Source organism: Mobula hypostoma, chromosome 16 (genome assembly GCF_963921235.1).
Source record: "Mobula hypostoma chromosome 16, sMobHyp1.1, whole genome shotgun sequence".
In the NCBI taxonomy this organism is placed as follows: Eukaryota; Metazoa; Chordata; class Chondrichthyes; order Myliobatiformes; family Myliobatidae; genus Mobula; species Mobula hypostoma.
In genome coordinates, this window is record NC_086112.1 from 16891988 (window position 1) to 16913159 (window position 21172).

The 21172-nt window shown below is 39.5% G+C and overlaps 1 protein-coding gene across 2 annotated transcripts in view; it reads right to left on the reverse strand.

Moving 5' to 3' along the window:
- The window catches only part of chd1 (chromodomain helicase DNA binding protein 1), a 134607-nt gene that overhangs the window by 10731 nt on the left and 102704 nt on the right, over positions 1 to 21172 (reverse strand). For both annotated transcript variants that reach the window (XM_063068599.1, XM_063068600.1), the window contains exons 24-33: positions 17806 to 17963; positions 16918 to 16959; positions 15840 to 15967; positions 12904 to 13042; positions 10761 to 10911; positions 8562 to 8681; positions 7265 to 7402; positions 5472 to 5732; positions 3848 to 3979; positions 1648 to 1826 (exon numbers count right to left, since the gene is read on the reverse strand). In XM_063068599.1, coding sequence (XP_062924669.1) covers positions 1648 to 1826; positions 3848 to 3979; positions 5472 to 5732; positions 7265 to 7402; positions 8562 to 8681; positions 10761 to 10911; positions 12904 to 13042; positions 15840 to 15967; positions 16918 to 16959; positions 17806 to 17963 — 1448 coding nt within the window. The remainder of the gene's footprint in view (positions 1 to 1647; positions 1827 to 3847; positions 3980 to 5471; positions 5733 to 7264; positions 7403 to 8561; positions 8682 to 10760; positions 10912 to 12903; positions 13043 to 15839; positions 15968 to 16917; positions 16960 to 17805; positions 17964 to 21172) is intronic.

Here is a 21172-nt window from a genome sequence, read left to right on the forward strand (position 1 = left end):
ATCAAAGTTGCTGGTGAATGCAGCAGGCCAAGCAGCATCTATAGGAAGAGGTGCAGTTGACGTTTCAGGCCGAGACCCTTCGTCATAATTTTAAGGTGCTTGGAAGTAGGTACAAGGGGGATGTCAGAGATAAGATTTTCACACAGAGAGTGGTGGATGCGTGGAATGAGACGGTGGTAGAGGTGTCAGTTAGGATCTTTTAAGACAGGGGTCCCCGACCTTTCTCGCACTGCGGACGGTTTCATATTGACAATATTCTTGCAGACCGGCCGATCGGGGGGGGGGGGGGGGGGTTGTCAACGGACAAGAGTAGCAGTCAAATACGCTGGGTTTTCCCCGAGAAAGACTACAATGACCATGAAGCCTTGCATGGGCACCAGTGCACATGCGTGTACGATTTTTTTCTACAAATCGTTTTTGGCGATTCTGTTCGGGGGGGGCGGGGTGTTAATCACGACCGGAATATAGATGATAATTAGCTAATACACTCAATTTAGTTTCTAGAAGGGTTTATCTAACGAATTTAATATTAAACACACAGCACATATTTTCCTCGCATGAATATAGTGATAAGTCAATTATCGGGGAGGACAGGGGAGCCTGAAGTAAATGTTGAACGAGCTTCCAGTCGAAGTGGTAGAGGCAGGTTCGATATCATCATTTAAAGAAAAATTGGATAGGTATATGGACAGGAAAGGAATGGAGGATTATGGGCTGAGTGCAGGTCGGTGGGACTTGGTGAGAGTAAGCGTTCGGCATGGACTAGAAGGGCAGAGATGGCCTGTTTCCTTGCTGTAATTGTTATATAAGTCAATAGCATCATAACATTTTAAGTATCGTTTGGATATTAAACACGCAGCACATATTTTCCCTGTATGAACATATAAAATCATTGCAACACACCAATATCGCTGAATCAGTGGGAGCCCTGGGATTGTTTTCCTGCAACAAGACGGTCCTATCGAAGGGTGACGAGAGACAGCGATACTCGAAGGGGGTTCCTAATGTCCAGTCTATTCTGCAATTTAGTTTTCGTTGCATTCATTGCAGGGATATGTTGTTGGAAATGGAAGCAACATTTTCAGTGCTTTCGTGGCTATCTCAGGATATTTAGCCTTGACTTTGATCCATAATGCCGGCAGAGATGTTATGTCAAACATACTTATCAGCCCACGTCATTTGCAAGCTCGAGGAGTTGATCTTTTTCCCGCGCTGAAATGGATGACGCGCAGGTAATGACCGCGCATGCATAATGGCTCAACAGTAGGCGTGACAGGGAATGAGGAAAGGTGCAGCTGACTCCTATCGCCAAATCATATCGTTTCTTTGCAGCCCAGTAGAGCATGTTCTGTGGCCCAGTGGTTGGGGACCGCTGTTTTAAGAGACTCTTAGGTACATGGAGCTTAGAAAAATACAGAGCTAGGCGGTAGGGAAATTCTGGGCAGTTTCTCGAGTAGGTTGCATGGTCAGCACAAAATTGTGGGCTGAAGGGTCTGTAATGTGCTATAGATTTCTATGCTCTATGTTAGGTTAGGGATTTATATAATTTGACTTTTAGGTTTCTGATGCACTGTGTATCCATGTTCACCATTTCCCCGTTTAGTTTTCAGATGAGAAGATGACTGAAAGTGATTAAGAATTGCTTACTTTCTCCACTGTTTGATTTGTTCTGGGTTCGAATATTCTTTCAAACATTCAGTGATGTGGTCTCCTATTTTAATCAGGCACTGCCTGGTGTGTTCCAGCTGCTCCTTTTCCGAAAGGCCCTTTTCAGGTCTGTCTAACTGTTTCAGTGCTGCTTTTACAGGTCTCATTCTCTCTTTACACTGAAAAACAAAAATCATATTTATGATAACTCATGAACTGTACCAGTGCTGGCCAAGACAATACTACAATCTTTGTAGTTATTGTACCACCATGATGGGGAGGTGGAGGTGATCCTTAAAACGCTTAACTAGATGAAAACACTTGAACCATTAAGGCATAGAAGACAATGGAAATTGGGTTCATAATGAGAACAGTGGGCCACAGGTTTGTTTCTGTGCCTTATGAGTCTATGCTATGCCAAAGACTACCTTTAAAGCACTTGTTCACCTCCATTTACTTTCATGTAGCAAATGCTCAAAGGATCTGAGAGTATTGAACAGGGATTTTGATGAGACAGTAGCCTGAAGCCGAAAACCATATCAGTAGAGAACTAGTGCTTTTCCATTTGGTAGAAAACTTGTTGGAGTTAGTTTTGATGCAAGTTCAAAAGGTCTATTTGCAATGAAGTAAACAGTGCCAAACTGAGAGTTCACACATAACTAAAGTTAATGATGCAGTCAGGAAGAAAATGTATCCAAGAATGGCAAATTTCCATAGGCTACAACTTGATCTAATTTTTAGGGAGGTGCACATTACTATTTTCTTCCTTTCAAACAGAATAAAGAGTTGTTAGTAGTTGCAAGATACACATTAATTCAATCGGCATACTCTACATTTCTTGTTTCAGAAGTTAAATGCTTAATACTGTAGTTAAACAAGCTCTGTATTTTGTAATCTTAGACCATATGATAAAGGAGCAGAATTAGGCCATTTGGCCCATCAAGTCTGCTCTGCCATTTCATCATGGCTGATCCATTTTTCCCCTCAGCCCCAATCTCCTGCCTTCTCCCCGTATCCCTTCGTGTCCTGACTAATCAAGAATCGATCAAACTCTGCCTCAAATATACCCAATGATTACGCCTCCACAGCAGCCTGTGGCAACGAATTCCACAGATTCGCCACCCTTACTCTGTCTAAAATTCTACCTCACCTCCATTCTAAAAGGACACCCCTCTATTCTGAGGCTGTGTTCTCCGATCTTAGACTTCACCATCATAGGTAATATCCTCTCCACATCCACTCTATCAAGGCCTTTCAACATTTGATAGGTTTCAATGAGTTCACCCCTCATTCTTCTGAATTCTAGTGAGTCCAGGGCCATAGCCATCATATGATAAGCCTTTTAATCCTGGAATCATTTTTGTGAACCTCCTTTGAACCCTCGCCAATGTCAACACATTTTTCTCAGATAGGGGCCCAAAACTGTATCTTCAATGATGTCCTTATGGATGCATGCAGGTGCGTAAAACCAGCAGCAATCTCCTTTGCACACTCGATTAAGATCGCATCTTGTGCTTGAACGATGTATACTGTATTTAAAATGCTCTTAGGATGCAGCTGATGTAGGATGCATTTCCCCACCCTGAACACCAATCAGGACGTTAGAGACAATTTGATCACTTTGGCTTTGGCAACTCTTCAAGCTAGACAAATAGCCTCTGTGCACTGGTATATACCTAAAGGTGCTTGGTATTTTACACATCTTTGTGGCGGGCATTCCAGATTTTAACATCTAATCATATAAGAAAAGACCAACTCTCTTCTTTTCAGTTACCAGTCATCTTGTTCTTTGTTCACTAATTCTTCCTCCAGTGTTACTCTAATACTCCTCCCATGTGCCTCACAACCTTCTGTACTATTTAGATCTCTCTATTATAATTTAACTTTCTTACTCTGACTAGCATCATCTCCAAAAGTGGTGCCGGAATGAAACCATATCAATGACATCTAGAATTGTTTTTGCAATAAATATCTATTTATATCTTTTAAAAACTCATTAACTTGTCCAACGAGTTTCAAAAACTTGCAAATATTAGTATTATCATGCTCCACCAACCATTTGCAGCTACAAATATATTCAATCTTCAATTGTGACAGAAGTGACAAAAAGCACTTCAGGGAAGAAAATTATACCCGCAGGATGCCTTCAGTTGAAACTCAAATATCAAACTTTAATACAATTAACATCACTCTTACTTACAATACTAAATGTACTCTGATCAAGTTCTTCTGTCTCTTCTGAGATTGGAACCGGATCACCGCTTGCTGGATAATGAACTGAGACATCAGTCTTTTTAGGCTTCTCCTTCATCTCTGACTTGGCTTCAATTACCTACATCAAACAGAGTTACAAATTAGAGCAGCACTGGCCCAAAGGGAAAACAAATTTCAAGGAAACTGCAGGACATTCATTTGTTAATAGTTCTTCACTGATTATCACTGGACTTAACTGCTTTCTCCACCAAATCCTTATGTTCTTCCGTAAATTATTGCATGAATATATGAATTAAGAACAGGAAGCGGCACTTGGAGTCATTCAATTAAGATCATGCACCAGTTCCCATTCTTGCTTATCCTTGGCAACACCGTCACTCACATCTTATCTATTACCTTGCCATAAAAATATTCATAGATACTGCTTTCACTGCTTTTTGAGGAAAAGTACTTCAAAAGCTCAACTCAAAATTTTACCTCATCTGCTTTAAACAATCACCTTTTATTTCTAAAGAGTGATCCTTACTTCTAGATTCTACCACAAGAAAAAAATATTTTTCACATTCAGCTTTTCAAGATTTTTTTTTTCACTTACACTTCTAAGCTCTAGCAGATAAAGCCTACCCTTTGCTCATGTCACAACTAACATCCTTGCTATTGGTCCATTAAATTTTCTCTCAACAGCTTTGAATGCTATTTACATCCTTGCTTAAATAAGAACAAAACTAAGTAATACTCAAGATTTAATCCTACCAACATTTTGTGCTGAAGCATGACATCCAAATTTTTACAGTAAATTCAGTTTGCAATAAATCACCAGATTTAATTAATCTTCTGACATTACACTACAATTACCAGATCTCTGTCTATTTCGCAATCCATCTCTTCTTCACAATGCATTTTTCCACCTCTTCTTACGCCATCAGCTAATTCGGCATCCATACTTTCTATCCCTCATTCAAGTCACTCGCAAAAACTTAAAAAAAAACTCAGGCCTCACTTTTTTCGTCTTTGCATCTTGAAGCCAAAGTCTGATTTCTATCAAAGCCACGTGTCTCGTCCTTTAATTCTGATCAGTATTTCAATTCTTCAAGTTAGTTTCTTATGAGAATTTGTACATGAGCATTGGGATTCTTAAGATTTATAGGCAATCTGCTTTTGCAAGAAGATCTAACATTATCTTCATATTCCCCATTTCCATTGAGGTACTTCATTCTCTTTATCTCTTTAAACAATCCACCACCCACCTACTCCAACCACAGTGTATAATATTTGTACTCCGTCCTGGCAAAATGTTAATCTGCAGCATTTCTACATGGGAAACTGAGCTTCTACTAAAAAAAAGGGTGAACTTAAACTTTCTAATTCATATTTGCCATTTGATAAAATACACACACTTCCACACTGTACAATAACCACATCACCATTCTGGTGAGAGAAGCCTATATGAAGATGCAATATGATGGGATACAGATGAACAAGCAAATGCCAATCTATTTTTTTTCTGGTAATTACTTCAAATGATTGAAATTCACAATTCAGTGTAAATCCAAGAATAAAATTCTACATGGAACTGTAATCACTGTATTTACTTTAAAATAATATCTTACCTTCTCTTCTTTTACTTCTTTATCTTTATAAATAGGTTCTTTATCCTTATCCTCCTTTTCTTTTATTTCTTTCTTTGCATCTTTTTCTTTTGTTTCTTTCTTTTCTTCCTTTTCCTTTTTATCTTTTCTGGTTTCTTTTATTTCTTTTTTGATTTCTTTGTCTTCAGACTCTCTCTTGACGACAATTTCCTGTTCTTTCTCTTCAACATCTCTTTCTATTCTCAATTTCTTTTTTGAGGGCTTTGTTCCTGCTGTATCATCCTATAAATAAAGAAAATTTAATGTTTTGAAATCAAAGTTCAAGGTATATTTATTATCAACATACATATGTCACCATATACAACCCTGAGATTCATTTTCTCTTGGGCATAAATCTATGGAATAAAGGTAACAGAATCAAGACCGGCCAACTAGGGTGTTCAAAAGGTATGCAAAAGGCAACAAACTGTGCAAATACAAAAAGAATAGCAATAAATAAATAACCAATAAATATCAAGAACATGAGATGAAAAGTCCTTGAAAAGTCCACTGATTATGGGGAGGGGGGGAGGGGGGAAGGAATTAGTGACAAGTTTGTGGTGCTTTAAGTCAAACAAGATAACTTTGGTTCCTCCTGGATGAAATCTGGACCTACCACAGACAAATACAGACGGGAAAAAAGAAAGCATGACTTTGTTACGTAAACGGGAACAATGAATATCAATCGAGACAGGTTATATAAAAATAACCAAACATTTATTAAACACAGGTAAACGATAAATTAAAAAAAAACAAACGAAAACTTTAACGGAAGTTAACCGATTTGCAGCCATTCAACGAATGAACACTCGGCTCTGGTTCTTAAAGCATTAAATGCGAAAACAGTTCTTAAAGCGATAATGTCAGATGTAGTTCTTAAAGCGATAATGTCAGATGTAGTTCTTAAAGCGATAAATTCGAAAGTCCAACAGATCTATACGTTCAACTGGGGAGAGACATCTCTGGAGAAGGATTTCTTCACAGACGCAACTTTCCTGCTGGTTCTGTCCACAGAATCCATGTGGAGGTAATTAAACAGTTTAAAACAACTGACCTTAAATTCTTTTAGAGAGAGAGCGCAAACCGTTGCATGAACTCTTTGCTCTTTTTGGCAAGACTTATCTCCGATGCAAGTTGCTACTCCAACGAAGACTCAATAAGGTCAATCCTTTATTAAACTGCCAAACGATGCCGACTCCTCTCGATCCCGCACTTCGATAAATTCTTCACTCTCCCTTCTAATGTTGGAATTGAGTAAATCAACATCTAGCCAAAACTTTCCAGTCCAATAATGTGGTATCTTGCATCAGAACGCAAAACCGTTTTAAAAATGAAACTGCGTCACAAAAACAAACACGCAACAGAAACGGAGAAACAGCACGTTCTACCTGGAAATCTACAAACTAAAAACCTCCTGCGTCACCTGGGTCGACCCTTATATAGTCATGGTGCACATGTCATCACGTGACCTCACATCGGCGGGAAAATCACATCAGGTGACCTCCAAAAGACCATTACATCATTCACACAGAAAAAAAACAGATCTCCTTGAGCATGTAACAACGTGTTGAGGGGAAAACAAAAAATACTGGAAACACTCAGTAGGTCAGGCAGCATCTGTGGAGAGGGAAGCAGATTCAACCTTTCAAGTTGGTTATCTACCAAAACCTTTCATCAGCCTGTGGAGTTCTGGATGGCACTGCACCACAAATCTAGCTAATAATTTTCCAGTTTACCATAATCCATTGATCCATTGACAACATTTGACTCCATACCTTGATCTCTCCTTCCTCATCTGAGCTTTTGACTGAAGGTGGTGGCGGTGATGATGAATCGCTTTTGATGTCTTCTACTTTCACAATTTTCACTGCTTTGCTTCGTTTATTCCTTGGCTTTCTTTTTCTCGAATTGGCCTTTATGAAACAAAGTGTAAAACCAGTGTGAAAATAGAATTCAATGCAAACCTCTAAGTTGCATATTTAATTAATGAGAATGCCTACCACCATTATTTCACAAAGATTGACTGAATGAAATGCAGCAGAATTACCATTAAGGTAAATTCCATATTTAAATTTTTGAAATAATTTCTCTGGAGTCTGGCTGTAGAACAGCTACCATTTCTTGTAGAAGAATCATAACAATAGTCAGAGCACAACAGCACAGAATCAGGCTTTTCAGCCTATCTAGTACCCTATCTGGCCCCACTGACCTGCAGCTGAACCATTGCTCTCCAAATCCCTTGCAACCATGTACTTATCCAAACATCTTAAATGTTGAAATTAAACCCATATCCACCACTCCCACTGGCAGCTTGTTCCACACTTTACCATCCACTTAAATGAAGATCCCCCTCTTGTTCCCCTTAAATATTTCACCTTTCACCCAGCTTCCACAGAAAAAGCTTGCCTGAATTTACCCTACCCATACCACTCAATTTTACATAGTATCTCTATCAAATCTCTCCTCATTCTCCTACACTCCCACATTAGGGAATAAACTCCTAACATATTCAAATTTAGTTTACAACACAGGTCCTCAAGTCCTGGCAACATCCTTGTAAATTTTCTCTGCACTCTTATCAATCTTAATGATATCTTTTCTGCAGATAAGTGACCAGAACTGCACAAACTACTCTAAATGAGGCCTCACAAACAACTTCAAAATAACATCCCAACTCCTGTACTCAATATTTTTGATTTATGAAGGCAGATGTGCCAAAAGCTCTCTTTATGATCCTCTACGTAATCTTCTGGTCTTTTCCCTTTTGAGAGATGTTGATTGTGCAACATTACCCTTCTGTACTGCATTAAAAGTTGACTTATAAACTCATGTCAAAATATGTAACACTATTCTTTTAAAGTCCTGGAATTATTCGACTAATGCACAGTAGCTGCATAACAATGCAAGTTTACTGAGAATAACTCAATAGGGATAGGCAATAAATGTTTTCTAGCCTGTCTCTCTCACGTGCCTAGAACAAATACAGACTTTCATTAGTCTTCATTGGACCCATAGAAATAGATACAGCATGCAGAAGACTTGAAACACAAAATATTGTATTGTAATATGTACCTCAGCAAGCCTTTGTGCCTCCTTTCTGGCCAGATCTTTACTTAGTAGTTTGATGAGGTAGTCAGCTCTGGTCTGCAATTGTTTGGCCTGGGGCTTCTTATCTGGATCATCAGGCAAAATCTAAAGACAAGACCATTTAAACAATTAGCAAAGGCACACTAAAAACATTTTCATCACAGAAAATACCAGACCAAGTCATGTACAATTAAAATATCATTCCATTTGTATAACTAACTGAAACTAAGATTCTATTTCAAATCAATTAAGTTTATCTCAAAATTTCACTTGTTTCAGCACAGCTGACAAATTTTCTTTATTTTCTTGCTACTTCCTCCACTTATTTCAGATAACCTTCAAGATAGTGGTCTTTTATTTTGCAGAACTGCTTTTTCCGCCACTGTCTGTAAGGAGTCTGTAAATTCTTCCCATGACCACATGGGTTTCCTCTGGGTGCTCTGGTTTCCTCCCACAGTCCAAAGTCGTACTAGTGGTAGATTAATTGGTCTATGTAAATTGTCCCGAGATTAGGGAGAGTTTTTAATATATAGAACTGGATAAAAAATATACATTACTGATTTACATTTTGAAATGTAATTTGGCTAGGATGCATTAAATATCCACCACTGCAAAATTCTGTTAAACCTTCAATGTTTAAAGAACATGCAAGTTTTGTATTAATTTATAATTACTGGGAAATATATTTCTATCTAACAAGAAAGCCAAATTATTTAGCTATTCCATATATAGTGTGTTTGTATCTCACAATCTTAATTGATGAATATATTCTTACATTGTGAAGGGTTACAGATCTGAACATAGAACGGTACAGGCCCTTCAGCCCACGATGTTGTGCCGACCCTTATACCCTGTCTCCCATATAACCCCCCACCTTAAATTCCCCCATATACCTGTCCAGTAGTCTCTTAAATTTCACTAGTGTATCTGACTCCACCACTGACTCAGGCAGTGCATTCCACGCATCAACCACTCTCTGAGTGAAAAACCTTCCTCTAATATCCCCTTGAACTTCCCACCCCTTACCTTAAAGCCATGTCCTCTTGTATTCAGCAGTGGTGCCCTGGGGAAGAGGCGCTGGCTGTCCACTCTATCTATTCCTCTTAATATCTTGTATACCTCTATCAGGTCTCCTCTCATCCTCCTTCTCTCCAAAGAGTAAAGCCCTAGCTCCCTTAATTTCTGATCATAATGCATACTCTCTAAACCAGGCAGCATTCTGGTAAATTTCCTCTGTACCCTTTCCAAAGCTTCCACATCCTTCCTATAGTGAGGCGACCAGAACTGGACACAGTACTCCACAGCTGCATCATTACATCGTGACTCTTAAACTCTCGACTTATGAAAGCTAACACTCCATAAGCTTTCTTAACTACCCTATCTACCTGTGAGGCAACTTTCAGGGATCTGTGGACATGTACCCTCAGATCCCTCTGCTCCTCCACATTTCCAAGTATCTTGCCATTTACTTTGTACTCTGCCTTGGAGTTTGTCCTTCCAAAGTGTACCACCTCACACTTCCCCGGGTTGAACTCCATCTGCCACTTCTCAGCCCACTCCTGCATCCTATCAATGTCTCTCTGCAATCTTCGACAATCCTCTACACTATCCACACCACCACCAACCTTTGTGTCGTCTGCAAACTTGCCAACCCACCCTTCTACCCCCACATCCAGGTTGTTAATAAAAATCACGAAAAGTAGAGATCCCAGAACAGATCCTTGTGGGACACCACTAGTCACAACCTTCCATTCCGAATGTACTCCCTCCACCATGACCCTCTGCTTTCTGCAGGCAAGCCAATTCTGAATCCACCTGGCCAAACTTCCTTGGATCCCATGCCTTTTGACTTTCTGAATAAGCCTACCGTGTGGAACCTTGTCAAATGCCTTACTAAAATCCACGTAGATCATATCCACTGCACTACCCTCATCTATATGGCTGGTCACCTCCTTAAAGAAATCTATCAGGCTTGTTAGACAAGATCTGCCCTTCACAAAGCCATGCTGACTGTCCCTGATCAGACCATGATTCTCTAAATGTCCACAGATCCTATCTCTAAGAATCTTTTCTAACAGCTTTCCCACCACAGACGCAAGGCTCACTGGTCGATAACGTCAACCATTCCTCAACCTGACCTGGTGAATATCTCTACCGTTTTCCATCTGAGGAACGTTCTTGTACCTTGTGCGTTAAATTGAGGTCAGGGTCCATTTTAATCATCTCCCAGCTGCCATATCCATATTCATAGATGCCTATTAAAAGATTGGAGTCATCTTCTTTGTTCCACTCCACATCAAAATGAGCAGCTTTAGTATGACATGGGATGGTATACCTGTGGTAGCAACAAATTATATTTAAAAGCAATACATTTAAAGACTGTACTGAAGTCCCACTACTGAAGACTAAAAAGTGAACCACATTCTAATTAAACAACTACAAAGATTGTTTACAAAAAATGTTCTCTGTACAGTACCAAACTTTTGAATTGTAACAAGCAACAGGTCTGTATTTTACTGTTCATCAAAAGCTAGAAACAACTTTTTCGTGTGCGTGGATTGCGACGAGGGGCATTTCAGTCTTTTCAATGCAGTATCGCTAAACATAACAGATATTTCAGACTTATTTTGCTACACATTCATTTTCCTGTGTGCATCTGTCTGATCTCTAGAAAGTTCCGAATCTTCTCTCAAACATGTAACTACACTCCCATTGCTAAAATGTCTAGAATTTGATTTTAATCCACAGTAAAGCAGTGATGGAGGACAGAGATGTTAACACTTTGTATCTTTCTTGCTTAATATGTCAGGCAACTGCATGAAGGTTTTCAGAGAATATTTTGGTGGTATGTAAAGTTACACTGTCCATGTGTTTATGATGGTCGTTCAGTTTGATAGCCCGTACAATTCAAAAGAAAGTGCATCTTCGATGCAAATATGATTTAGAAGTACTGGCTGAGCAAGTCTTAGTGACTAGAAAACTGTACATCCCTGGAGTTCCACAGAGAATAATGTTAGTCCCTTACTTTTATGGTATATAGCAATGATTTGGATACAAGTGAAGTGGCTTTCAGCAAGTTTCCAGAAGACACTTAAATTCTTAGTGTTATTGGAATCCAATACAGTAAAGAATGAGTAGATGCATTCTGGAAAGGCAAATAGGTCAAAATTATATATTAAGAGCAAGCATACCATACAGCTAGGGGACCAGAGGGATCACAGAGTAGATGGTCTGAGGCTAGAGATATAAAATTAAGCTAGTTAAGAAGGTTCAAGAAATATTTACCTTTATTTGTTTGTGGAACACAACATTAGTGCAGAGAAGGTCTGCAGACAATGTTAGGGATGGAGAACATTCGGAAAGATTGACTATGCTAAAGTACCTTGCTTTGGAAGAAAGGAAACTGAAGGGAGATTTAATAAAGATGTCAAAAATTATGAGATATATAATTGAGCTGAACAGGACAGACTAATTTCCAGTAAAAAAAAGGGAAGTTACGTCGCATCCAGAGTTTCTCCGGTTAGCAGACGATTTCCCTCCACGTCTCTCTGACATAGTGGGGAACCGCATACGAGGCAAGTTACAGCAGTGGTTTGCCATTGCCTTCTGCCGGGTGAGTTTCCAAAGAGATTACCAGCTCGTAACCCAGCACGGATGGTAAGTGTGCAGGGGAGCCGGCTAGATTCAAACTCGGGACCTTTCATCCCGAAGTCCGGTACTGAGTACAGATCCAAAACTGAAGAAAATGGGTTAAGTAATTGGAGGACAGCAAAGGAAAATGTCTGCATCCAACAAGCAGTGCAAGGTCCAGAATAATTACTAGAATGGCAGGTGAAGTGTAAATCTGCAATGTGTTAAAAAAAAACTGACTGAGCATTAAGTTTACAATGTAAAGGCCTTTGAGCAAAGAGCTAGATTATGGAAACAGACAAGAGGTAATGGAAAAGTCTTTCATAAGGGTACAAGGGACAAAATAACCTCCATTGAGCTGTAACTTCCTTTGAGTCTGAGATCTCTCAAGCTTCCTCTACTGATAGTGATACTGAAATATTAATTCAATGAAACCAACATCCATCATTCCTTTTAAGTAGTTAATGGAGTTGACACCAAATCATGAAATAAACCAAACAGCCAGCCACAACCTTTTTTTTAATAAAAAAAATCAACTTTTCCTCAAGGTATTACCAACCAGGCATATTGCCTGGGGATCTATTTTGTAAGCTTCAATATCTGGTGTATATCAAAGCTGCTTAGGAACATGAAGCATAACACAATGCAGACAATAAAACAGTTATTTAAGTCATGGATTAAATAATAAAATTCTTACTTCTTCCTATCCTCTGGATCTGGTGGAATAGATTTGTGCAAAGGTGCAAGCTCCTCTTCATGTGCAATGACGAGTTTAGCATTCACCTGAACACCTGAGATGCGGAACGTAGGACCTTTCACCTTACCACGCCTGGCAGCTGTTGCAAAATCAAAATTTCAGATGTTGTAAAGGCAAATATACTAACCAAGTGGTTAATGCATTTGTTAAATCAGATGGGGAAGAACACAGAACAGTACAGCACAGGGTCTTCGGCCTATAATGTTGTGCCAACCCTTTAACCTACTTCAAGATCAGTCTAAACCTTCCCTCCCACAGAGCCATCCATTTTTGTTTCATCCATGTGCCAATCTTAAACTACCTTAATGTGTCTGCCTCGACTACCACTCTCCTCAGTACATTCTATACACTTGCCACTCACTGTGTAAAACAACTACCTTTGACATTCAAGAGAACAGAGAGAGAGAAAAAAAACAGGAACTATCAGAAATTCTTTACAAAACACAGCTGGGTTGTATGCATACACAATGTTTACTGAACATCAGTAGGAGTTCTCTGTTAATGAGTTAGATGGTACTTCTTACCAACAGAATGCAGGAGAAGCCCATATCCAGACCTCTCCAAGCTACTAGAAAACTGTCTTTCCATTTCACATTTTGCAAAACTAACTTCCCATTAATTTGAGGAACTTGCACTGGACTTTACTGGAAAAGGTAAAAGTCATTGAAAAATGCGAAAAATAAAATTTAGGTAAGAATTAAGCCCAAAGCAGCATTGAATTAAAGTTTTAAAAAAATCCAAGGCAAAAATACCATACAACATTTGTGCATTTATCACAACGGACAACATGTAGAGAAAGGGAGTTCAGTGAGCAATAATTAGTACCTATTCAGTAACCATTTTTCCTTATTCGCAGTGTTCCCAACAATAATGAGGAGGAAGATTGATTTGTATAAAGTATCTTTCATAAAACTCAATATTTCCAAAGGTTTTTATAAGTAAGAAAATAATTTTGGAGGTGCAGTTCCTATCTCTATTTGGTAATCAAGGCAGCAAAGTACTTACAGCATTGTGACAAAAGCAGCTAAACATGCTTCATCAACGTTAGTCGCAGATTCAGAGAAAAATATAGCCAAAACTTCAGATAACTTTCCTTCAGTTCTTCAAATTGAGCCAGCTTTACGCCATACAGCGCGAGTAAGAAAGCAGGGAGTACTCCCTTAAAACTACAGAGGTGCTAGAAAGTTTACGAACCCTTTAGAATTCTCCCTATTTCTGAAAAAATACGACCTAAAATGTGATCGGATCCTCACGCGTCCTAAAACTAGAATAAGAGAACGCAATTAAATAAATAACACAAAAGCATTATATTTATTTAATAAGAAAAATGATCCAATATTAAATGTATTTGTTGGAAACGTATGTGAGCCTTTGCTTTCAGTAGCTGGTATGACCCCCTTGTACCGTAATAAATTCAACCAACTTTTTTGGTATCTGTTGATCAGTCCTGCACATCAGTTCGGAGGAATTTGGGCCATTCCTCCTTACAAAACTGCTTCAACTCTGGGATGTTGGTGGGCTTCCTTGCATGAACTGCTTGCTTCAGGTCCTTCCATAATAGGGTTATGATCAGGACTTTGACTTGGCCATTCAAAAAACATGATACTTCTGCTTTAACCATTCTTTGGTAGACTGACTTGTGTGTTTAGAGCCATTGTCTCGCTGCATGACCCACTTTCTCCCAGTTTCAGTTCAGGGATGGATACCCTGACATTTTCCTGTAGAGTTTGCTGGCACAATTCAGAATTCATCGTTCCATCAATGATGGCAAGCTGTCCTGGTCCCAAGTCAGCAAAGCAGACCGAAACCACGACACTGCCACTACACTTCACAGATGGGATGCAGTTCTTGTGTTGGAATGCTGTGTTTGCTTTTCACCAAATATAATGCTTCTCATTTAAACCAAAAAGGTCTATTTTGGACTCATCTACTCCACAGAACATTCTTCTAACAGTCTTCTGGCTTATCCACATGGTCTTTAGCACACTCTAGACAGGCAGCAATGTTCTTCTTAGAGATAGTAGTTTTCTCCTTGCAATACTGCAATGCACGCTACTGTTGTTTAGTGTTTGCCTGATGGTAGACTCATGAACACTGACAATAGCCAATGCAAGAGAGGCCTGTAGCTCCTTAGATGTTACCCTGGGGTACTTTGTGACCTCCTGGAATATTTAACGCCTTGTTCTTGGGAGTGATTTTTGATGGTCAACCACTCCTGGTGAGAGTAACAATTGTGTTGAATTTCCTCCATTTGTACACCATCTGCCTGACCTAGATTGGTGGGGCCCAAACTCTTTAGAAATGGTTTTGTATCCTTTTCCAGCCTGCAGAGCATCAACAACATTTTTTTTTCTGAGGTCCTCGGAAATCTCCTTTGATCAAGGCATGGCACACTTCCAAAAACCTGTGTGGCGAAGATTAGATTCTGATAGTGAAGACCCAGGTTTATGTTCTTCAAATAGGGAAGGGACTCCCACACTCATCCCATTGATTGAAACACCTAACTCTAATTTCCCCGTTAAATGAATGGTGATCCTAGAGGTTCACATACTTTTTCCAACAAATACGTGTAATATTGGATAATTTTTCTCAATAAATAAATGAAGTGTAATTTTTTTGATTTATATATTTAATCCAGTTCTCTCTTCTAGTTTAAGGACTTGTGTGAAGATCTGATCACATTATAGGTCATATTTACGCAGAAATATAGAAAATTCTAAAGGGTTCATAAACTTTCTAGTGTCATTATATGTTTTCTGAACTAGTTTTACAGCGAGACTTATACCCATGATCATTTAACTTAAATCCACAGCAGAGTTTGCTATAGTGGTTCACGATCCTACTCACATAAGTTGGAAAATAGGAAATGTACACACCCGTTTTCTCCTGCCCAGTGGACTCTCGTAGAGCCTTAATGCAACCATTATGCACCATCTCTCCCAATCTCCTGAGGTCGACTTCTGACTTATCCACCAGTTCAGCATCACGAGCAATTGCTTCCAATCTATGGTAACGGATCCAATATGTTAAAAACAATAGCTTTAACAATAACAACAGGAATTCTGCAGATGCTGGAACTTCAAGCAACACACATAAAAGTTGCTGGTGAACACAGCAGGCCAGGCAGCATCTCTAGGAAGAGGTGCAGTCGACGCTTCAGGCCGAGACCCTTCATCAGGACTAACTGAAGGAAGAGTGAGTAAGGGATTTGAAAGTTGGAGGGGGAGGGGGAGATCCAAAATGATAGGAGAAGACAGGAGGGGGAGGGATGGAGTCAAGAGCTGGACAGGTGATAGGCAAAAGGGATACGAGAGGATCATGGGACAGGAGGTCCAGGAAGAAAGGACAGGTGATGAAGCCACACTCAGGTTGGAGGAACAACACCTTATATTCCGTCTGGGTAGCCTCCAACCTGATGGCATGAACATTGACTTCTCTAACTTCCGCTAATGCCCCACCTCCCCCTCGTACCCCATCTGTTACTTATTTTTACACACATTCTTTCTCTCACTCTCCTTTTTCTCCCTCTGTCCCTCTGAATATACCTCTTGCCCATCCTCTGGGTCCCCCCCCCACCGTCCTTCTTCCCGGACCTCCTGTCCCATGATCCTCTCGTATCCCTTTTGCCTATCACCTGTCCAGCTCTTGGCTCCATCCCTCCCCCTCCTGTCTTCTCCTATCGTTTTGGATCTCCCCCTCCCCCTCCAACTTTCAAATCCCTTACTCACTCTTCCTTCAGTTAGTCCTGACGAAGGGTCTCGGCCTGAAACGTCGACTGCACCTCTTCCTAGAGATGCTGCCTGGCCTGCTGTGTTCACCAGCAACTTTTATGTGTGCAGCTTTAACAATATTTTACCAATACTCTGCTAATAGAAGTCGTGAGCAATGCATTTCAAATATAACATGGTTTAACTATATTTTCTAGTTTAAATTGAACAGTAACTGGTAGCATACCTATCCAGAGGTCCACCAAACTTCTTGTAACTCTTGATAAACCTAACAAATACAAAGCAGCATTTACTAAACTGACAATGCATTAAAAGTGAATCAATGCTTAACCATCAACATTTCAAGACAAAAAACCAAGTGGGTACAAAACACTTCTTAAACTGTGATTCATGTGGTGCTATTGCATATAACCGTAGCTCACCCACAATGTCATTACCATTCAAGGTAATAAGAATTTAATTCAAATGTGCTTATACCAGCCTTCACAATCCAATTTTGAGTTGCAGGTGTACTGAAGGAGTGATTTTTCAACGTTCACTCACTAATTTATATATATTTTTAGTTTGTTAAGTTTTATTTTAGACGTACAGAACAGTAACAGGTCCTATCAGCCCATTGAGCTTAAGGCACCTAATTACACCCATGTGATCAATTAACCTACGAACCCATATTTCTTTGGAATGTGGGAGGGAACTGGAGCACCCAGAGGAAAATCATGAGTAGAACGTACAGACTCCTTACAGACACTGGCAGAATTGAACCTGGGTCACTGGCGCTGAAATAGCATATGCTAGCTGTCAGTTCACAATGTAATATCTGTTATGAGAAAATTTTCCCTTTAGTCCAACATAGCCAAAAGCCAATTCAGTATTTAATTGTTGGTTCAGGAAAAAATTAGATGTTCTTTTATTTTTCAGGTTATTTAGACCACACATCCTTTAACAAAATGAGATGCTGCACACATGACAAATCATTTGTTGTACATTAAATATAGATGTTTACTTGAGCAAGCCTCCAAACCATAAATATTTCATTACGAAATCTTTGGAGTTTTGTGGTTACAAGTAAACATTTTTATTGTGCTGACCAGTCTGATCTATATTTAAAGCATACCTTCGAATCTCAGCATCACTAAACCCTTTAATATTTTCACGAGGAATTGTCCGAGGTCTTCCACGTTTTTTAGGTCGCTTCCCTTCAGAAATTGAGTCACTGTCAGACTCTGAAGACCGTCTTCTTCTTCGCCTTCCTTCACTTCCATTAAAGCTTATCTGAAGTAGAAAAAACAGCACAAATAAAATTCAAAAACACAAGAAACTCTGCAGTTGCAGGAAATCCACAGCAACACACAAAATGCTGGTGGAAATCAGCAGGTCAAGTGGCATCCATGGAAATGAACAATCAACATTTTGGGCTGAGACCCTTCTTCTGGACTGGAAAGGAAGGAGGAAGGAGACAGAATAAAAAGGTGGGGGAGGAGGAGGGTAGCTAGAAGATAGATGAAGACAGGTGGGTGGGAAAGATAAAGGGTTGGAGAGGAATAAATCTGTAAGAGAGTCTTTAGGACAAAGGAAAGGAGAGAGGCCTAGGAAGGTGGGAAGAGGTAAGAGGCCAGAGTGGGGAACAGAAGAGAGAAAGGGTAGGGAATTATGCCATCAGGTTGGACATAACCTAGACGGAATATGAACCATTGCTCCACCACCCAGAGGGTGGTCACATCGCAGATTGACATGTCAGAACAGGAATGGTGATAGGAATTAAAATGGTTGGCTACTGGGAAATTCTGTTTCTGGCGGATGGAGCGGAGGTGCTCGATGAAGTGTCCCCCAATTTCTGTTGCGTCTCACCGATGTAGAAGAGGCCACATCAGGAGCACCAGATACAAAAGGTGACCCCAACAGATTCCTATGTGGTGTGGCTTCACCTGCAAGGACAGTTTGAGATTCTAAATGGAGGCGAGGGAGGAGGTAAATCAAGAGGTACAGCACTCTATCACTTGTATAGATATGCAGCCAGAGGGAGATTAGTTTGGAGGGACAAATGGACAAGGGATCACGGAGGGAATGATCCCTGAAGAAAGCAGTGACTGGGGGGTGGGGGAAGGTAAAGATATGTTTGGTGATGGGATCCCATTGAAAGTGGCAGAAGTTGCAAAGAATGATGTGCTGGATGTGGAGGCACATGGGATGGTAAGTGAAGACAACAGGAACTCTTGATAAAATTAAATGTTTCATGCAACTTTACTAAATATGAATAATAAATTGCAGCCCTGAAAATATGCAGCATTTGTAATAAAACATTAGCATTGTTTTCCACTTTACAAATAAGCCACAGGGAACGTCTTGTGTATGGCTTGTTTATGACTGTATGAATTATTGATGAAAGGAATGAAGATTACAGTGCATTATATGCCCCTGCAATACACTTTTCAGATCTAAGATGACTACAATGTGGTGTAATCATAAAATTTCATTTTTGAGAACTTACTGCACTGAGAAGACGCTCCTACAAAAAAATGTACATATACAAATGGTATACATTGGTTGCATACCAGTTCAGATGTTCAATTCTATTACATCACACCACCCTGATCAGTTTCTGCCTATCTGCCATTGTTCCTGGGAAATGGTGCCATCCAGTGGTAAAAATAATCACCACAAACTAATGTGTACAGAAAATCATCAGCAATTTTAAGGGAACCTTTGGAAACAGAATTGGCTATTTAATCTCTCAAACCTCTTCAAATGCTACTGAGAACATGACTGATCTATGACCCAACTTGAAAAAGCCACCTTTATCTCAAAGTGCACCTATTTCCTCTCTTCCACTTTTTCTTGTGTTTGAAAACTATTTCTTTTAAAAGCATTCATGTTCCAAAGACAACTGCTTTACCATTCTATTATAGCTGCCCGAGCTGCAGAATATTTCCAAGATTTTCTGTTTTTCCCAAGAAACGGCATCACACTCTTGCAGTAGGTATGTTAACTAGCAACAGTGGATTTACATCCTAACCAGCACTGCTATTTTAACAAGCAGTATATTCTGATAAACTTTGGGTTGAAGGTGGCATTGAATTGGGAGCATTGTCATTCCTGAGTAAGGTTCCAACAGAGCACTTCAAAAGAATGGGCAAGTTGTGAAGAACTTCAAATTATCAAGTATTAGCTAGTTTCCTGCTGGGTTATCTTTTCTTTCACTGCAGTTTTGTGGGTTTTTTTGATGAAGTAAAGTCAGTGACTGCAAATGCTCAAATACAAGCTTGTCATTCAACCGTATACATGTATATCACCCAATGAAACAATTCCTCTGGACCAAAATGCACAAACAATTCATATAACTCACACACAACACAAAGTAATATTTACCACAAATAAATTCAATGAAATATATTTCACAAGACTGTCATTTAACCCTTCGAGAAAGGAAAATCATGGGGGAAGTCACCTGGAAAGAGATTTACAAAATGAAGTAAATGCAGAATAGGTTTTAAAAAAACAAATTGCGCTTGATTAATTTGAATTTCATGAGCGAGGAGATTTTTCATGAGAAGGTTCAAAGGGAGAAAGTTGTGGATATGGACTTCCAAAATAGAACAAAATAGTACAGCACGTTACAAAGACTTCAGCCCACAATGTTGTGCTGACCTTTTCACCAACTTCACAATCAATCTAACCCCTCCCTACCACATGGCCCTCCAATTTTTCTTTCATCTATGTGCGAGCCTCAGACAGTAAGTGTCTCTTAAATGTCCCTAATATGTCGGCCTCTACCACCCCTGACAAGGCGTTTCACATATACCACCGTGCAAAAAAAACACCTGACAGCCCCTCCTACACATTCCTCCAATCACTAATGTTTAAAAAAGTAACATATTTCACGCTTGCTAACAAAATTGAAGACTGTATGAAAGGGGCAGTGAGGCACAAGTAAAAGAAAGCTGAAGAAAAGGAACAGTAGAAGTGACAGTTGCTTTCCCACACAGTTGTGTACAGGTGTGTCAGCCAGGGTAATCGTTAAGCCCACTCCTCTTTATGATGCGCACAGCCCAGACGATGGTATATAGGGCATAATTTTGAAGTCTCAGGTATAAACCACAGAAACATCAATGGTGAGCAGGATAGTAACACAAACTTAAAATAGGTGGGCAAATTACAGATGAAATTTAGAAGTGCTACAGTAAACTTTAGAAAGAATGACCATGGCTTGAAGGAATACACAGAAGACTTACCAGATTGATATCATGATTAAAGGCATAATATGTGAAGAGATGACAGAAAATAAGACTTCTCCATGATTCAGAAGTCGTATCACATTTGATACAGTAAATAAATATTCCCAGTATTTCATGAGTTGGTAAAGATTACAGGTTTATGGTAAATTACAAAAGAATAAGAGCCAACAGGAGAAAAACTAAATTACACTTTTTACAATTCTTTGCTGGAAAGAACTGCTTGGAAGTATGCTACGGGCAAATTCAATA